General features: G+C 54.2%; 2 protein-coding genes across 3 annotated transcripts in view; one reads left to right on the forward strand and one right to left on the reverse strand.

The window, feature by feature from the left end:
* The window catches only part of ADGRA2 (adhesion G protein-coupled receptor A2), a 34212-nt gene extending 25637 nt beyond the window's left edge, over positions 1-8575 (forward strand). For both annotated transcript variants that reach the window (XM_084878372.1, XM_084878373.1), the window contains exons 10-19: positions 87-236; positions 364-525; positions 1236-1460; positions 1648-1864; positions 3036-3244; positions 3923-4050; positions 4343-4466; positions 4961-5106; positions 5552-5641; positions 5883-8575. In XM_084878372.1, the coding sequence (XP_084734498.1) occupies positions 87-236; positions 364-525; positions 1236-1460; positions 1648-1864; positions 3036-3244; positions 3923-4050; positions 4343-4466; positions 4961-5106; positions 5552-5641; positions 5883-7164 (2733 nt within the window). In that variant the 3' untranslated portion in view covers positions 7165-8575. The remainder of the gene's footprint in view (positions 1-86; positions 237-363; positions 526-1235; positions 1461-1647; positions 1865-3035; positions 3245-3922; positions 4051-4342; positions 4467-4960; positions 5107-5551; positions 5642-5882) is intronic.
* Positions 8576-9462: 887 nt separating this feature from the next.
* Positions 9463-13427, reverse strand: BRF2 (BRF2 general transcription factor IIIB subunit). Its single transcript, XM_084878374.1, has 4 exons — positions 12866-13427; positions 11949-12008; positions 11025-11346; positions 9463-10278 (listed from the first exon to the last, which is right to left on the reverse strand). The coding sequence occupies exons 1-4, from the start codon at positions 13017-13019 to the stop codon at positions 9561-9563; spliced, it is 1254 nt and encodes a 417-aa protein (XP_084734500.1). The 5' UTR covers positions 13020-13427; the 3' UTR covers positions 9463-9560.
* Positions 13428-19140: the final 5713 nt, after the last annotated feature.

The raw sequence follows: 19140 nt of genomic DNA on the forward strand, positions 1-19140 counted from the left end.
AGCACAGAAGAGGGGCCCCTGGGGGCAATTCTGGAGAAGACGGAGAGAGACTAGACTACCCCGCTCTCTTTCCCTCACCCGCCTAGATGCCCATCAACGCCTCCAACGCGCTGACCCTGGCCCACCAGCTGCGCGTGTACACAGCCGAGGCTGCCAGCTTCTCAGACATGATGGATGTAGTCTACGTGGCTCAGATGATCCAGAAGTTTTTGGGTTACGTGGACCAGATCAAAGAGGTGAGATTCAACCAGGTCTCTACAAACCTTCCTGCTCCCCATTTGAGGCTCAATCCTCTCACTCCCCAGCCCCTGGGTACCAAGCCCCACCCGTGTCTCAGTGACTCTTTCCCCCTCTCCCCCACAGCTGGTGGAGGTCATGGTGGACATGGCCAGCAACCTGATGCTGGTGGACGAGCACCTGCTGTGGCTGGCCCAGCGAGAGGACAAGGCCTGCAGCGGCATCGTGGGTGCCCTGGAGCGCATTGGGGGGGCCATCTTGAGCCCCCACGCCCAGCACATCTCTGTGGTAATGTGGGTCAGCCAGGAGGGGGCTTCGGGGGGCCGACACTGGGAGGGAACTTAGAGTCAGTCACCCAGAAGGGAAAGCAAGCACTCTCAGGCAGCTTCTCTCGGGCAGCAAGCACTCCCAACCGTGCACCTGCCGTGAGCACCGAACGTGACTAGATTCCTAGTCGTGTGGCCTCAGATCCCGAGTCATCGGGGGCAGCGAAAGAGAGGGAGGCCAGGGACACTGGGGAAGTTACGCTTGGTGTTGTGGGAAACCAAGTTGCCTGGCGGGGGGTGGGTGCGGGGAGGGGAGAGATAGCACTGTGATGGGGTGTAGAGTAATGGAGACTTGTGTCCCCTGAGGCCAGGGTGACATTTCTGACGGTGGGTCGTGAGCCAATCAGCAACCACGGCAGAGCACCTACTACCTGAGAGATATTGTGCTGGTCCCTTGGGAGATGCAGGCGGTCAAACAGGCCGCTCTGCGGCTTCGTTGGGGAGGCAGAACAGGCCCGAGTGAAGAGGGGAGCAAGATTCAAGGTGGGGTGTGGATGAGTGGGGGGCAGAAGGCACCATGCCAGGGTCTGGGGAAGACCCGTGGCGAAGCCCGGAGAAGACAGTGAGGAGAGAGGCACAGGGGGGCCTGAGCAGACAGGGACTGTGCGGTCTCAGGCAAGGGAAGGCGAAACCGCACCTCAGAGGGTTGGGTGACAAGTTCCCTGTCCCTAGAACTCGAGGAACGTGGCACTGGAGGCCTACCTCATCAAGCCGCACAGCTACGTGGGCCTGACCTGCACGGCCTTCCAGCGAAGGGAGGCCGGTGTGCCCGGCCCCCGGCCCGCAGGCCTGGGCCAGAACCCCTCTCCCGAGCTGGAGCCCCTGGCTGATCAGCAGCTCCGCTTCCGCTGTACCACCGGGAGGCCCAACGTTTCTCTGTGGTCCTTCCACATCAAGGTGGGCGCCGGGCGGAGAGGATGCTAAAAGGGGAGGTGCCCAGAGGCGGGTGCCCGGTGAGGGTAGAAGACCTGAGAGGAGACAGGGCCCAGAACAGGGGGGAGGGGAGGCAGAAGAAGGGGTTGGAAGACATCAGAGTCCCAGGGGATCTTGTTGTGTCTCTGAGGAATCCCTGTGTCCCCCCCAGAACAGCGTTGCCCTGGCCTCCATCCAGCTGCCGCCCAGCCTCTTCTCATCCCTCCCGGCCTCCCTGGCGCCCCCGGTCTCCCCAGACTGCACCCTGCAACTGCTCGTCTTCCGAAACGGCCGCCTCTTCCGTAGCCACGGCAACACCTCCCGCCCCGGGGCTGTGGGGCCCGGCAAGAGGCGTGGCGTGGGCACCCCCGTCATCTTCGCAGGAACAAGTAAGGGGACGAACTCTGGGTACCAGGTGCCGAATGGGACCCTTCCTAAATGTCTGTCCTGTGCCCCTTCATCCTGCTCTTCCTCACCGCCCAGCGCCCCCTAACCTCTTGGTGGAGGTGGCCAAGAATGGTGGACCCCTCACCGTTTCCAAGGAGGATGGATGGGGGACACAGACATCCCATAAAGAAAGGGGTTGGTGGGGAAAGGGTTCAGGAAGACACCGGACTTTATATCCCAGATGTGTCAAGTTTCGAAAGGGCTATAAGTACAAGCCTTTGACCCACCCAGACCTCCCTCCATCCCACCTCCCTAACCTGGCGCCAGCTCTCCCAATCAGGGTGGCCCTCCTCGGTCTCCTCTTTGCCTGGGCTCTCGCTCCCTCAGCATGACCTCCTGACCCCAGCCCTGGACTCTGCTCTTTTAGAGTACGTCACCGCCGCACGTCTGGCGCGTAGAGTGGGCCGCGGCCCAGTGCTTCTATTTGTTTTTTTAATTTAATTTTTTAATATATTTTATTGATTTTCCACAGAGAGGAAGGGAGAGGGATAGAGAGCTAGAAACATCGATGAGAGAGAAACACCGACCAGCTGCCGCCTGCACACCCCCTACCAGGGATGTGCCCGCAACCAATGTACATGCCCTTGACGGGAATCAAACCTGGGACCTTTCAGTCCTCAGACCGACGCTCTATCCACTGAGCCACACCGGTTTCGGCCCAGTGCTTTTACTTTAAAATAAATTTTTTCAATCCTTCTCCAAGGATATGTTATTTTTTTATTGATTTTAGAGGAAGGGACACACACATACACACACACACACACACAATCTTGATTGGGTGCCTCCTGCAGGTGCCCCAACTGAGATGGAACTTGAAATCTGGGTGTGTGCCCTGACTGGGAATCAAACCCCCACTTTTTGGTGTACAGGACAACACCCAACCAACTGAACCCAGGGCCCAGTGCTTTCATTTTGATTCACCCTGGTGTCTGCCCAGGGAGACTGAGGCCCGGGAAGCAGGCCCACATCTAACTGTACCCACCCAGCCCAGCGCTCACCCAGCCCATGGTGTTCTGCTGCCGCTTGGTTCCACTCACCCAGCCAGCCAGCCCCACCCCCACCCCCACTCCCGTGGCCTTGTGTGTGCCTGTGTGGACTTCCTTGCCCCCGTAGGTGGCTGTGGCGTGGGAAACCTGACGGAGCCAGTGGCCATTTCCTTGCGGCACTGGGCTGAGGGGGCCGAGCCGGTGGCAGCCTGGTGGAGCCAGGAAGGGCCGGCCGGCGCTGGGGGCTGGAGCTCCGAGGGCTGCCAGCTCCGCTCCAGCCAGCCCAACGTCAGCTCCCTGCACTGCCAGCACCTGGGCAACGTGGCCGTGCTCATGGTGAGTGAAGCGGGACTGGGGGGAGAGGGCCAGGGAACCAGGGAGGTGTGTGAGGTGGAGGTGGGGCTCTCTGATCCCCCAAGGCCACAGAGACATCAACGACAGCAGCCTTGTGAGGCCTCAACACTGTCAGGACTCGGGGAGATGTCCCTCTGTTCTCCCACACACACACTTTTCATCTTCAGGAGAGAGGAGACCCCGCTTCCCCTCCCAGAAGGAGAGAGGGGGAACTGGCACAGACCCAGCCTGCACTCCCTGAGATGCAGGTTATTAAAGCGTGGGGGGCGATTCTGGGAACATTTCTCCTTTCTGATCACCCTCTTCACTCACCCCTACTGGTTCCCCCTTCCTCCGCACATTTCACACCCTGAGCAGGCACGCAGCTGTATTATAGACAGACTTTCCCCTCTCTCCTCACCTCCGGTTTCCAGGCTGGGGACCTGGAAAGTTCCTAGAAAGGCAGCAGTAGGCCATGAATGCTACACAGGCCAACTTTCTAAGCGTGGATATCATGGTCCCTACCCCTTTGTCTACACAGATGGACTAAGCCGAGGATCAAACCGGGCTGGGGAAGCGGAAAACTGGCCTGGGGATTGCCTGGTCGGGACTCCATGAGACAGCCCCCCCCCCCCCCCCCCGGCTTCCTAATATACACTTCCCCTTCCCTACTCTTCCCAGGAGCTGAGTGCCTTCCCCAGGGAGGTGGGGGCCTCGGGGGCAGGGCTGCATCCGGTCGTGTACCCCTGCACCGCCCTGCTGCTGCTCTGCCTCTTCTCCACCATCATCACCTACATCCTCAACCACAGGTGGGAGCTGCTGCAGAAAAGAGGGGTGGTGGGAAGGTTTGGGGAGGGGGGGGTGTTTCACCAAGGACTGGCAAGTGTTCCTTTCCCAGGTAGGTCCACAGGACTTTTCTAGGCTCTTGCCTAGCATTGCGTTTGAAGGTTCTGGGGTTGGGAAACACATTTGGTGGGTTAAGACCTGCCTTCCCTGGCGCCTCTGTCACATCCACACATACACATGCACACAGATATCTGCCCCCTCCCCCCACCCCTGACCTTGGGCTGGGTGGCCCATTAATTGCTGTTTCTGGGGCAGCTCCATCCATGTGTCCCGGAAGGGCTGGCACATGCTGCTGAACCTGTGCTTCCACATGGCCATGACCTCCGCCGTCTTTGCAGGAGGCATCACACTCACCAACTACCAGATGGTCTGCCAGGCGGTAAGAGGAGAAGGGGCTGGGGGGGGGGAGGGCGTTGGGGAGCTCCAAGATCAGCTGTGGCAGCCTAGGCAGGAGGGAGGGGCAGGGGAAGGAAAAGGGGGCTCAGGCTAATGGGCCCCAGCTCCTTTGTCTTCTCTGTGTCTAGCCTTACTTGTCAGGGGAGAGGATCAAGGTAAGAAGCAAGAAGCAGGAAAACTAGGAGGAGGGGCTTCAAAGTAGAGAGCGGGAACCTGCGGTAGAGGAGAGGTCAGGGACGAAGCAGATAGCAATAACTAAGTCATGGAGTCACCAGAGTGTGGGGGTGTGGGGGCGGCCGTCTGGATGGAGAGGGAAATAGCAGGGACAGACCCGGGGGGAGGTCTGGGGGCATTGGGGGCTGGAACATGGAGGAGTGGGAGCACACTGTGGGGCGGAGGCTCCGGCAGGGCCCCAGTGGAAGCAGCCCGGTCCCCGGCTGTGGTAGCAATTCCAGCCTCAGCACCTTGATCCCGCAGGTGGGCATCACTCTGCACTACTCCTCACTGTCCACCCTGCTCTGGATGGGCGTGAAGGCCCGCGTCCTCCACAAGGAGCTCACCTGGAGGGCGCCCCCTCCCCAGGAAGGGGACTCTGCCCCGCCTGCTCCCCGTCCCATGCTCCGGTACATGCTTCCAGATACCAGCTTTGCAGGGGGAAGGGCTCAGAGGGGCGGGGGCAGGGGGGTGGTGGCCTAGGAAACCAAATCAACTCTCCCCGGGTGGATGCAGGGAGGGTCCAAGGTCCTAGGAGACCACTGTCCAACGACAGAAGAGGCAAGGATCTAGGTGGTGCCCGGCTGCTGAAGGTCATGTAGTGGGCACTGAGCAGGCAACCTGGAAACCCTCAAATTCTGGGTGAGAGAGAGGTCTGGCCTCTGTCCCTTAGGACAGTCTCGGCCAAGTCCCCTAGGGATCTACCAAGCCTGCCTTGTAAGCGCCTTGCATCCATGGCAAAAAAATTCCGACAGAAATTTAAAAGGGAAAGAAGATGGGACGGAGACCGCGAGTCAAGGGCTCTGAGCACCTGGTTCCTCGTCTCTCTGACTCCCCAAACCCATTCCTTTCCAGGTTCTATTTGATCGCCGGAGGGATCCCTCTCATTATCTGTGGCATCACAGCTGCTGTCAACATCCACAACTACCGGGACCACAGCCCCTAGTGAGCACTCTGCCTGCCTGCCTGCCCCAAACCACCCCACCCCAGCACCAGAGGCCTTCTACTGCACTGCAGGGGCACCTGCCCAGCGCACCCAGCCAGGACCCCGCCCAAGCCCGTGCATGTTGACCACGCCAGCCTCTGCCTGTCATCTCACTGCATCTCTGTCCCCAACCACCCAGCCTCTGGACCCCGCCTCAGACTTGCTCCCCTCCTCATCCGCTGCCTGTGTCTCCCCCCTCAGCTGCTGGCTGGTGTGGCGTCCGAGCTTAGGAGCCTTCTACATCCCGGTGGCTTTGATTCTGCTGATCACCTGGATCTATTTCCTGTGTGCGGGGCTGCGCCTGAGGGGTCCCCTGGCACAGAGCCCCAAGGGGGTCGCGAGCAGGGCCTCCCTGGACCAAGGGGAGGAGCTGAGGGGTCCCACCAGGCTCAGGAGCAGCGGGCCCCTCCTGAGTGACTCGGGGTCCCTTCTGGCCGCCGGGAGCGCGGGGGTGGCGACGCCTGGGCCCCCGGAGGATGGGGACGGCCTCTATTCCCCGGGCGTCCAGCTGGGCGCGCTGGTGACCACGCACTTCCTGTACCTGGCCATGTGGGCCTGCGGGGCGCTGGCCGTGTCGCAGCGCTGGCTGCCCCGCGTGGTGTGCAGCTGCCTGTACGGGGCGGCGGCCTCGGCCCTGGGCCTCTTCGTCTTCGCCCACCACTGCGCCCGGCGCAGGGACGTCCGGGCGTCCTGGCGCGCCTGCTGCCCCCCGGCCCCGGCCCCGCGCGCCTCCCCCCAGGCCGTGCCCGCGGCCCCCGAGGACGGCTCCCCCGTGTTCGGGGAGGGGCCCCCCTCCCTGAAGTCGTCCCCGAGCGGCAGCAGCGGCCACGCGCCGCCGCCCCCGGGGCCCTGCAAGCTCACCAACCTGCAGCTGGCCCAGAGCCAGGCCTGCGAGGCGGGGGCGGCCCGCGGGGAGGGCGAGCCGGAGCCCGCGGGCGCCCGCGGCGGCCTGGCCCCCCGGCACCCCAACAACCTGCCCCACGGGCGCCGCGCGCACAAGAGCCGGGCCAAGGGGCACCGGGCCGGGGAGGCGGGCGGCAAGAACCGGCTCCGGGCGCTGCGCGGGGGCGCGGCGGCGGCGGCCGGGGCCGGGGCGGCCGAGCTGCCGTCCAGCGAGAGCGGCAGCCTGCACACCAGCCCGTCCGACAGCCGCCCGGGCAGCAGCCGCCACAGCCCGGCCGCCGGCGCCGCGCCCGAGGCCGAGCCCGCGCTCACGCCGTCCGACGGCGGCAGCGACACGAGCGCCGCGCCCGCCCCGGAGGCGGCCCGGCCGGGCCAGCGCCGCAGCGCCAGCCGCGACAGCCTCCGGGGCGCGGCGCCCGACAAGGAGAGCAAGCGCCGCTCCTACCCGCTCCACGCCGCCAGCCTCAACGGCGCCCCCCGGGGCGGCAAGTTCGAGGACGCCGCCACCCCCACGGGCGCCGAGGCGGCGGGGGGCGGCTGCATGAAGACGGGCCTCTGGAAGAGCGAGACCACCGTCTAGGGGGGCGGGGGGCACTTTAGGGCAGGCTGGCCCCGCGCGGACTTGTCCCCCTGGCTTCGCGGGGGAGGGGGGGGCAAGGACGTCTATGGGCCCCCCATAGGTGAGGGCTGCGCCTGGGCCCGCTAGCCTCAGTCCCAGGCTGGGGAAAGGACGGCGGACGCCTGCGCTGCTAAGAGGGCCTCCCTCCCTCGGGGGTAGCGACAGACAATCCCAGGGCCGCTGGCAGGACCCATGTCTGCCCCGGCCCAGGCTAGCCTGAGCCGTCCATGGTCAGGAAGGTCCTGTCAGTCTGTGGATTGCTGAGTGCTGGACGGGCCAGCAAGCCCAGGTGGGCTCTTCCTATGGTGCCTGCCGCATGTTGCCCACCCGCCTCTCTGGAGGTGTCGGCCCCTCCTGGAAAACTCGGGGGGGGGGGGGTGTGCTTGGGAACAAGGTTCCCTCACCGCCCTCCTCTGAAGCCGGCCTCTGTGCCTAGCTTCTAGGGCCTCTCTCCCCACCCAGTGCTTGGCTAACTGGGGAGCCAGCCTAGCGGATATGCCAGGTGACCAGGACCCATTGGAGGTGACAAGGTGCTACTTCTCAGACTATGCAAGAGGTGGAGGTGGGGCAGTGTGGAGGTCAGCTTGGGGGGTCAAGGAGGAGGGCAGGGGCCCCATTAGGGAGCGAGTGTACAAACACCACGCAGCAGCAGGCCTCCGGGGGTGGGACTTGAAAGACACAGCTGACCCCGCCTGGGGATAATCTGAGGGGAGTAGAGAGAGTGCTTAGGTTTGGGGCTGAAGTTAGCCATGCCTTCAACCTAGTCCTACACACAATGCCCTGAAGAGGGGCTCCACCACAAGGCTGCAAGTGGTGTTGAAGTCGTACTTACCAGTCAATCACAGGACCTGGGTCTCAGCCTCCCAAGGGGGGGCGGGCTAAGGAAGATACTTCCCTGCCTCCCTGAGGTCACATGGAGGAACCCTTCCAATCATTTGACCTCCAGCCTCCTCTAAGGGAGAAACTTCCAAAACATCAAAAACATCTTCCTGCCACACCCAAACCCAGGCCAAATCCTCCCAGGTGGTGGGCAGGGTCCCTCCAGCTCCCCGGGGCCTGTACCTCCACTTTCAAACACCAGCATTCCTACACCCCCGCCCCCCAACCTAAAAAGTAACCACCAGCCTTTACTACAGGACCCAGTGGAAGTGGAGGGACCCGGAGGCCTCGTGAAGAGCATCGTGAAAATGAGGCCTGGTCCGGGTCTCCTCCTAGTCCCCATGTCACCCAGCCTGATCACCAAGGTGAAGGGAGACACAGGGAGGAAAGGAAACCCGCATTCCTTGGGATGGATCCTGTTATTTATGCTTGCTGCACAGACAATATTAGACAGGAGAAAGAAAAAAAAAAAAAGCTTTGTATTATTCTTCCACATATGCTGGCTGCTGTTTACATAACCTGCCAATGCCTTAGCACTGGAGAGCTTTTTGCAATACGCTGGGGAAAGGGGAGGGAGGGGATAAAAAGTGCCAAAGAAAACATGTTTTTAAAAGCTCGGGTTTTATACAATAGAATGTTTTCTAGCAGATGCCTCTTGTTTTAATATATTAAAATGTTGCAAAGCCCTTTGAGCTCTAACCTCAGTCCACCCACAGTCCTTTTGTTATGAGGTAGAAGAACTCATGAACCATACACATTAACCCACTAATACCTAGGACACAGGGCCAAGAGTTGCCCAGTTCCTGCCCTCTGAGGGCTGGTACCATTGGAAATGCCATCATGTACTGAGAGAAGACAGGTGAGTTTTCTGCTTGTGAGGTGAAGGGCAGGAGAATGCAGAAGGGAGCTAACTCTGAGTGCTTTACACGTGTTCCTTCACCTTCTCTACACCTCATTATGCACATTTACAGTTGCAAAACACACCCCCAGTGTCCAGCTAGGAAGTTACCTAGCTGCAAATCCAAAACTATCTGACACTGATAGCCTTTGCTTTCTACTGTATTTCTCAGGAGAGAAAACAACACAGCTACTTCAAACAAACAAACAAAAAAGAATTAGCTTCTATCTACAGCTCTGTTGTAGATATTCCTTCAGCTCCACACCAGTAGGGAGGCCCCAAGAGCCCTTTTGGTTTATCCAGTTCAGACTGGAGCAGAAGGGAGCCCAACATCTAAGAGGAAAGCCATCCCACAGACTGTGAACATACGCAAGCTGCTCTCTGGCACTAAAGAATGGGACCCTCTCCAACCCAGGGGTTCCTACAGCCTTTCTCATTTCTACTCCAGGACCTGGGCTCCAATGAACCGCAGAGGCAATACCTAAGGACTTGCACACATTTATTTCTCTGGACAGGGCAGGCCTATTATTAAGCTGCTGTCAGAATGAAGTGACTCCTGCTCCACCACACCCAAAGTGCATCACGGGGGGTTAGGACTACTTGTGGCAGCCCGTTTAGCAGCTTGGGCTCTCTGAAAGTCCCTCACTTCCTGAGGGGTCCGCAAATACTGCTCTATCTCACTGTCAGAAATGTCCTCATCTCCGGTGACCGTGGAGGCAGGGGGGGTGGGGCAGACGCGCTTTGGGGGCTTCAACATGCAGGGTGGGAGGAGAAGGGCAGGACTAGCTGGCCGCTTCCCCTTGGGTAAATCAGAGGAGCCATTCCCCACTTCCTCTTGTCCCTGTCCCCGTCCCCGCAGCTCCTCCAACGGGGCCTCCACCTCTGACGGCCCTTCTCGGAAGGCTTTGCGGATCAGAGTGTGGCGGTGCTGCAGCAGGTCACTGATGTGCTTCACCACAGACCGTTTGTCAAGTTTCAGAACCTGCAGCCAGGCCAGCTGCTCAGCCATCCGCAGCAGCACAGCCAGCAGTTCCTGGAGGCGGGAGGAAGCAGGGTAGGGTAGGTCCACATTTGCCAATTTACAAAATCGGGCCAGGGAGCATGTCAGGCGAGCTGAGGGCTGCAGCGACTGCCAAGCCAGGAAAGCAGCAGCGGTGATGACAGGCAAGGGATGCCGCCCGGTCACCAGCCACGTCTCATCCGCCAGCTCCACCAACTGCAGTGTTCGTGACAGCATCTTCTCTTTGTCTTCCATGAATTTGGCTGGCATCGACGGGGAGGCTTGGAAAAGTTTGAAGCTGAAATAATCAAAATGAGGGTCGTGTCTCAATGCCCATGGGGAAGAGCAGTCTGCTCAGGATGGGCAAGCTGTTCTAGCTCCTTGGGAACACTCAAGCTTGCTGGCAGCAAGTTTCCTACGGATACTGAGAGAAGATGGGTGACTTTTCTGCTTGTGCGGTGAAGGGCAGGAGAATGCAGAAGGGAGCTAACATGTCAGCATTTATTCCGAGTGCTTTACACGTGTTCTTTTACCTCAATTCTACACCTCATTATGCACATTTATAGTTGCAAAACCCATCCCCAGTATCCAGCTAGGAAGTAACCAAGCTGCAAACCCAAAACTATCTGACACTGATAACCTGTTTTCTACTACATTTCTCAGGAGAGAAAATAACACAGCTACTTAAAAAAAAAAAAATTAGCTTCTATCTACAGCTCTGTTGTCTCCTAATATTCCTTCAGCTGTATTCCCAGTTGATCCACACAGGCCACACATGTGAGTGGTGCAACCCAGGAGGCCTGTGCCAAGGCTAATACCTACTTTTCTACATCAGTAGGTTGCTGTGCGGGCAAAAAGATTTGAAATTATAGCATTCTAGAGATATAAAATGGGATTAGTACTAGGCACAGGAAAAGGAGAACAGATTTTTCTCCCACATTTTTTTAGATGGGCTTTTGTCAAAAAGAGACAGCCAAAGGTAAAAGGATTCATGTCTAAGGACCCATCCCATCCCCCACTAGGACTCCCCCACTAGGCAGGTACCTGCTACAGTAGGTCTTCACCAGGTCTGCCAAGCACAGAGATGGCACATCCAGCCCCAGGAGCTTCACTATCTGCATGTAGGTGCCAGAAAACATATCCAAATCTGCATACAATAGGGTGCAGATGGTCCCCATGGTCAGGGGCCAGTTATGCTGCCTACAGGTGATTAAGACACAGCACCCAACCAACACCTCCTTCTTCTGCACCCTGGCAGCCCGAATGCCAGGGTGCTGGTATGCCTTTTGGTAGTAGGCAACTGCTGTGTCCTCAAAAGTTGATGGCAACTGCAGAACTCGACAGAGATCTCTCACTCGGCGGAGACCTAGGAAAACCCACATCAAGAGTTAGAGGTCAATTTCTGCTAAACTTGCTTCCAATACAAGATGCTGTACTAGCCCTGGATAGTGTCGTTCAGTTGGCTGGAGCATCATCCTGTAAACCACAAGGTCATGGGTTCGATTCCCACCAGGGCATGTGCAAAGGCAACAGATCAATTTTTCTCTCTCTTCCTTTCCCTCCCTTTTCTCTCTCTCCCTCATATATATATATATATATATATATATATATATATATATATATAATCTTTTTACAATGACAGGATAGACAGCTGGTGCGACTTCCGAAGACATAAAGAAATTCATGGAAAGAAGTCACATTTTAGCCCACCATTTTTTGGAGGCTGGTTTGATTCAGGGCCAAGCCAGCGTTCGATCTGGATTCCTTGCGTCTACCTCAAACATATCCCTCAAACCTACACGGATTTGCTACCTCTCCTAGGACCACCCCCATCCTTTATTTCTAATCACCATTTTCTTCTACTCTGCCTCACATGATAAAGTTGAAATCAGGAAAAGCAAGCACATGGGCTGGACCATCAGGAGAATTTTCTTGAAAGCCACTGTGTCATGAAAGGTTTGTTCTCACCTCGTTGCTGACTGCGACTAACTTGTTCATTTTCCCCTGTGCTTCGTGAATATGCTACTTCTGTAAAAACAAAAACAAAACAAAACAGGGTTAGCCTTTATTCACCAGACGCCTGCCCTCCTACCACACAAAGCCAGGGGGCAGAATTCCAATCATTAGGCATCTGTTCTGCCTTACATGATAAAAGTGCCAGGGGAATTTTGGATTCTCTCTCCTCTCTCTCTCATCCTCACTTGAGGATATTTTTCTATTGATTTTGAGAGAGAGTTGAAGAGAGAGGGAAAGAACGTGAGAAACATCAATGTGAGAGAAACATATTAAAGGTCCATCTGGTTTTCTATGTCCACAGGCACCATCACATACACAAAGATTGAGGAAGATCGGGACTACACTAACGCAGTTCCAAGTGTTCCCAACTTTTCAGAAATTTCAGTACAAGTTTGTACCCTCCCCTACATCCAATCCAGACCATTTTCCTGGCTGCAGATTTTGAGGGCTGCCATACTCAGGAACTTGGAAAGCAAAGGAAGAAAAAGACGTTTTACCAGTTAGTACTAAAAACGACTTCAGGTGCTGTATGCGTCAAGAGTTGACCCACAACATTCCCACCACGACCAGACTGGGTACGTGGAGTAGAAGCTTGTTTCTCTTTTTTTTTCATTTATTGTACCTATCAGACATTGTCCTAGATAATTACAGACTGTTGCTGTTTCTTGTGATTAAGCCCCGATGCTAGAAAAACACAGGCGAAAGGCAGTCCCTCACATCTCGCAGCTCCCTCCTACACTTTGGGTCGTTTTCTCTCGTATTTAAATGCGTACGAGACAGAGAGCGGACGGGAGGTAAGAGGAATCGGGCTTCAGTCCTTCCGCTGCCCCAGGCTGCACCCACAGCTCTGCACGGGACCGCACAGGTACCTCGGAGGTTGCCCTCGTCGCTGAAGGTGGTGGTGAGGACTCCCTCGGTGACCACACAGCCGCAGTCAGAGCACACCAGCTGGCTCTGCGAATAATGCGCGTCTTCCACCAGCTCCGCGGAGCCGCAGTCCGGGCAGCGGCCCCCGCCCGGCATCTCACCCTCTGCCCGGCGCCGCGGGCGCCTTCGGATCTCCAACCGAAGGTCTGCTACAGCAACCGTGAACTAAGAGGGGAACTTCCTAAGGGATGCACCTTCCTTTTCCGGTCAGCGGTGTTTGGGTAGCTCTCTTGGCTCGGCGACTTCCGGTCCGTTCCTTTGTGGAGTCGGGTGGAAACGTAAGCAAGGAGAGGAAGTTCCTGGAGTAAACTGTGTCGTTGGGCTCCCAGCTGTCAGTAGTTGGTTTGAGGCAAGTCAGAAGGGGGTAGAATTTGGGTAAACATTCTGCCTACATGAACATACATAACAAGCAAGAAATTGTTGCTATCCTCAGACAATTCTCCTTTCTAAAGTGCCCGGGGAATCTTGGATTCTCCATTTCTCCTCTCTCTCTCTCTCTCTCTCTCTCTCTCTCTCTCTCTCTCTCTCTCTCTCTCTGTCTCTGTCTCTCTCTGTCTCTCTCTCTCTCATTCTCACCTGAGGATATTTTTCTATTGATTTTGAGAGAGAGTTGAAGAGAGAGGGAAAGAATGTGAGAAACATCAATGTGAGAGAAACACATCGATTGGTTGCCTCCTGCATGCGCCCTGGCCCTGCAACCCAACCAAGATACGTGCCCTTGACTGGAATTGAACCCAGGACCCTGCAATCTACAGGACAACGCTCTATCCAGTGAGCCAAACCGGCTAGGGTTCCATTTCTCTTTGGAAACAACTGTTGTTCTGGCCATAGAACAATGTGCCTAAAGGGGAGAGTAGTGTAGTGAGAGAGTAGGAAATTGTGTTCTATGTTCTAGAGCTGCTTTCCCAAGCAAGTTGTTCTTCTTTGTAGTCAGTTTGTCTCAACTGTAGAACGAGGGAGTAGAATTGAAATCCAGAGTGGCAAACTCAAATGCTTTCAAAGGCTAGGCAAGGAATGTCTCAGGGAGTTGGAGTGAAAGAATATGGAGTAGTGTGGACTCTGATGAACTGGGGAGTTCAAGAAAATTCAGATGTTTTTAAAAGTTTGAGCTTTAAGCCCAGCCAGTGTGGCTCAGTGGTTGGAGGTTCTATGCACCGAAGGGTCACTGACCCTATTCCTAGTCAGGGCTATCAGGACACATACCAGGTTATGGATTTGATTCCAGTCAGGGCACAGGTAGGAGGCAATCAATCAATGTGGGGTTTTGTTTGTTTTTCTCTTTCTCCTCTTTTCCTCTCTCTCTCTGGAATCAATGAAAAGAAGGGGAAAGGAACATACTCTCAGGGAAGGGTTTGTAGGTTTGCTTGTTTTTTAAGTTTGAGCTTTAAGATTCTTCAAGCTTCTGGCTCCAAAATTCTTAGCTTGGTATAGTATACATCAGCAATTTCCAACCTTTTTTATCTCATGGCACACAAAGTAATTACCAAAATTCTGCAGCATACCCAAAAGTAGATTGTAATTTTGCCAATCTGACAAAAAATAAATGTAATTTTGATTAATTCACTCTGGACAGCTATTGTGTTGGCTGTTGTCATTTTTTAATTTGACAATCTAAAGTCAAAAAGGCCAGTGCCCCTCACTAAATAGTCAGGTATTGCTCACAACTGGCACACTGGTTGAAAAATTGCTGGCATAGATCAAAGAATCTTGAACAAAATTTTCGTATGAGTAAATCTTAATTGCACGCTAAGATTAACTATTTTAATGCTTGGAAGTTTTAGAACCAGTTGTGTCTGAAAAATAAGAAAGTGAATAAAATGACAAGTACAGCCAGGGCCTGTCCTAATGACTCCAAAAAAGTAGATGGGTGTCACCATAACAAGTGTGGAGAATTTCTTTTTCTCAGGCTGACAATGCAGAGTTCCAGTAAGGCCTCTTGCAGTTTTAAGGGAGGCCAGAGTTTCAGGGAGGCCTCTGTACATTCTAGAAGCTGTTGTGGGCTCAATTTCAACCTTGCAGAATGAACTCATCCCTTCCCACTGAGAACAGAAATCACTGAGTGGCTCCTGTGCAGAATGAATTAAAAGGTAAGGGTGTTGCCAAGAGTGGTTTGGCTCAGTGGATAGAGCGTTGGCCTGCAGACTGAAGGGTCCTGGGTTTGATTCCGGTCAAGGGCATCTACCTTGGTTGCAGGCACATCCCCAGCAGGGGGTATGCAGGAGGCAGCTGATCGATGATTCTCTCTCATCGATGTTTCTAACTTTCTATCCCTCTCCTTTCCTCTCTGTAAAAAAAATCAATTAAAAATATATATTTTTTTAAAAAGGTAAGGGTGTCTTGTCAGCCCCTTCACAAATGATATTCCCTTGAGGAATGAGGTACAGATTACTGCAGCCTTCTTTAGAAGATCAGTAAATTATTATGAATCCTAGAGCTGTTTTTCAAAAGAAAAATGGTGCCTAGAAGTCTGAAGAGTCAAATCTACACAATGACATGTATCCAGTGAGTCCTTATACAGAGCAGTTGAGCCTCAAAAATAAAGGGGTCTCATCGGACAGAACTACAGGTTCTTTTGAAAAAGCTATAGTCAGTAATCAGATAGAGAAAGATTCCTCTATGCCCAATGAAACTGTGAGTTCCCTGGACTGCAATGCAGAGCAAAGGCATATATGACAAAAAAGACTGCATGTTGTGAGCAATACCTGACCAAGCATCAGCCTATGGCTTTCCAAATCCCCTCTCTCCTAGACTTCCCCACTAGTGTGATGTATGTAATGAGGACTTATTTCTGGTTGTCCAGCAGATATTGAGACATGCTTGCATGCCCATGTGCGTGCACACACACACACACACACACACACACACACATCTCAGAATTTCTGAATCAGTTTTAGACAGTATGGTCGACATTCTTACTGAGGAGGGAAACATGTCCCTAAAAATACCATAATTGGCACTGAAAGTAGCTCTTCACGTTGTCATACAAGACCAGCATAAGACTCCTCTCCTCCCTAATTTTGTGCAGATCTTGGACATAATGGCATTTTTAGGCGTGGGGTTTTTTACAGTTGTGTACCCATGACAGAAGTTTTAAAATTCTACTTTCCCCCACATGACTCATAGTAAAGTGGAAGAGCTGTTTTATGACCCTCCAACCAAACTGTGAGGGGTGGAGGGGCGATTTTCTTTCCAGTCACAAGTGTGTGTGATGGCATGGAAGAGCCTGGGCCTCAGACACTAACAGGCTGGGACGTGGCCGGGACCAGGCCAGAAGATGGCGCACTCTACTAAGACGTATAAGTCTGGGGTTCTGCACTTTCCCAAGAAGAAATCGATTTATTTAGGACATGTGTTTGCCTTCCTCTGGGAAATCAGGACAGATACATCACCCTTGGGGCCCTTCCCACTGCTACAAATATGTCTAAGAATTACCGTCATTCAATGAGAGCAAGTATCTGTTTGTTTAACAGATGTTCCTCAAACCCTTCTCCCCTACCTCCCATCTGTGAAACTGGAGCCATGTTTCTTATCACATGGTACCTGACACACAGGCTTTTAAAATGCTGAATGCCCACCATGGGCTGATTTTGAGCAGAAAGCTACTGTGGAGGGAATGCTTTTGGAAAGGCCAACCTGGCCAGGTTCAGGTGGGAAACACTGACCTTAGGCCAGAGCTCTTTCTAGAGAGGAGACTAGAGTGGAAGGCACTGATGGTGTGGGACCCGGAGGAAGCTCTCCACCAGCCCTCCCTCGGTGAGAGGTGTGCATTCTAGTTAGTTGTTTACCTGTCAGACTTCCCTTGTGATTGCAAGTCTCTGAGGACATGACCTGGCTTCTTCATCCCTGTGTCCTAGGAACACCTCCTAAAGCAGGGGCTGGCACTCAGTTCAACGCCTGTCAGGAGCAACACACAGACTTTCTCAGAGGCAGGACGTTCCAATCCAGAGCAAGGAGCCAGGGGGAGCTGGGCAGCCTCACCCCTGGGCTCCTCCCAGCTCCGTTGACTGAAATGTCACTCTACACCAGTTTCACTCTGAGCCCGGAGGACGCTCTCTTCTCCCTCCCACTGAGCCTGGCAGTGGCTCAGGCCTGCGATCCTCTCTGGCAGTGTTTCCTTTCCACCACCTCGGCTCTGCAGCGGACACTCACACTTCTCCGGCACTCACCAGGGACAGCCACAGCATGCAGCGTCGCTGGGGCTTCCTAGATCCTGGTGCCAAATAACCTTCCTCACTCATATTCCCTTTTCCCCTTTGCATTATTTATTCTGTGACCCCAACACTCTTCCCTCGCCTGGGATGAAGATTAATGTTTTCAGTTTCTCAAACTCCTAAGAACATAGGCATGTGATCACTCTAAGGAGGTGGGCACAGGCCCATATCGCTGCACAGACCGAGGGCACAGACATCAGTCACCTTACCTGGAACTGCCCTCCTCAGGGAGCCTGTGTGTAGCCTCACCTTGAGGTATATGGTCTCCGTTATCGCTGCCCGCTTCAGCCCTCCAGGATTCCAAGGGAATCCGAACAGTATCTGCCTGGCTCCCAAGTGATCGTGGGCGAGGGGTCAGGAAACTTTTTCCATAAAGGGCCAACTAGCAAATATTTAGGTTTGGCAGACATGGAAGTCTCTGTTGCAATGACTCTAAGCTGCTGCTATAACATGGAAATGGTCATAGATAAGGATGTAAACAAATGAGCATGACTGTATTCCAAAGAAACTGTGGACACTGAAATTTGAATTCCATGTAATTTTCATGTAGCTTCATTTTAATTTTTTTAAATCATTAAAATATATATATATAAATAACCAGTATTTAGCATTGTGTTGTTGACTGTGGTTATGACTCTCTGTGCTTTAGATATCTAATAATTATTTAAGTTGGAAAAAAAAAAAGAAAAGTAAAAATCATTCTTGGCTCGATGGCTGCACAAAAACAGGAAATAGGCCATATTTGCTGTGCCTCCCGCCCCCGTTCCACACCTCCAGGTCAGACACAGGCGTCCTAGTTCTTTCTGAACCACTCACTGTCTGACCCGTGGCAAACAAAGTTCTGATGCCTCTCTAGGACTCATCTGCATAATGGAGATCTTATCTTCCTTGATGAGAATTAGAGACAGCAGCGTTGGTGCCTAGAACAGAAGGAACTCAGTACACGGGCCTTCCTTTTGCAGTCGAGTTTCAGCCTGAAGTGAGCACTTGATATGCAAGGACAGAGCAGCTTTCTCTCCTCCCTGAGAGAGCCTATCACTGTGAGCTAGGTGCCTATTCCCTGGGCTCAGGATCCACGTGTCCGTGTGAAACAGCTGGACGTAAAAAGGCTAAGTGAGGACATTCTCCCTTAGACTTTGTGGCTTTGGAATACGCTGGCCCCACCGAGCTCAAGGAAGCCAGTTTTGAATGTGGAGTGATAGCTCCTGTCCTCCCAGGGAGGGAAAGACTGCTGGTTGCAAACGATGTTAACGGATGAGAAGCCTCAGGCATGGGGTCCATTTGCTCAGAGACTAGGTTCCAGGGCTAACGGAGCCCATGCTGCTGGCACCTTGGCTAAGGTTAAAGAGTGGTAACACCACCCTGTAAGTGACAGTTTTCCATGAGGGTGGGAGACAGGATGCCCCCTCGCCCCAGCAAATCCTCATCTGGTTCACAGGTGGCTGTGATGACCTGAGCAGGCAGTGACCCGGAAGTGACCTAGATCATCTTTGCAGTTGCCGCAGCTCTTCTGTGGTGAGTGGTTAGCTGGGCCGATTCTCCCTCGGAATCACTATCGGTCCTTGTTGCAGATTCTCTAAAGGCATGCCGAAATGTTCTGAACAGTCTGTACTGCGTGTTCTCATCTTCATTTAAAAATGTATCTATTTGTATGAGGGGGAAATGCTGGGACAACCAATCAAAATGACAGTGTTACCTCTTGGTAGGTAATTTACGATTTCTCTCTTCCCCCCTCAGCTCCCCAAGAATGAGCATGTATAGCATTACTTAGAGAGAAATCTACAGACCAAGTGGGTGGCTAGGGGGTGGCTGTGCTTAGTGATCAGTGGCAACTCAGCAAATGGGCCTTCCTTTTGCAGTCAAGGTTTAGCCTGAAGTGAGCTCATGATATGCAAGGACAGAAGCAGCTTTCTCTCCCTCTGTGAGAGCCTAAGGTCCCTGCAGCAGGCCAAGATGTGTGTCATAGAGAAGGGATCAAAGATGCCCCGTTCCCTGGACCAGAAAGG

The sequence above is a fragment of the Pipistrellus hanaki genome (assembly GCF_964339955.1).
Source record: "Pipistrellus hanaki genome assembly, chromosome: 3".
Taxonomy (NCBI): domain Eukaryota; kingdom Metazoa; phylum Chordata; class Mammalia; order Chiroptera; family Vespertilionidae; genus Pipistrellus; species Pipistrellus hanaki.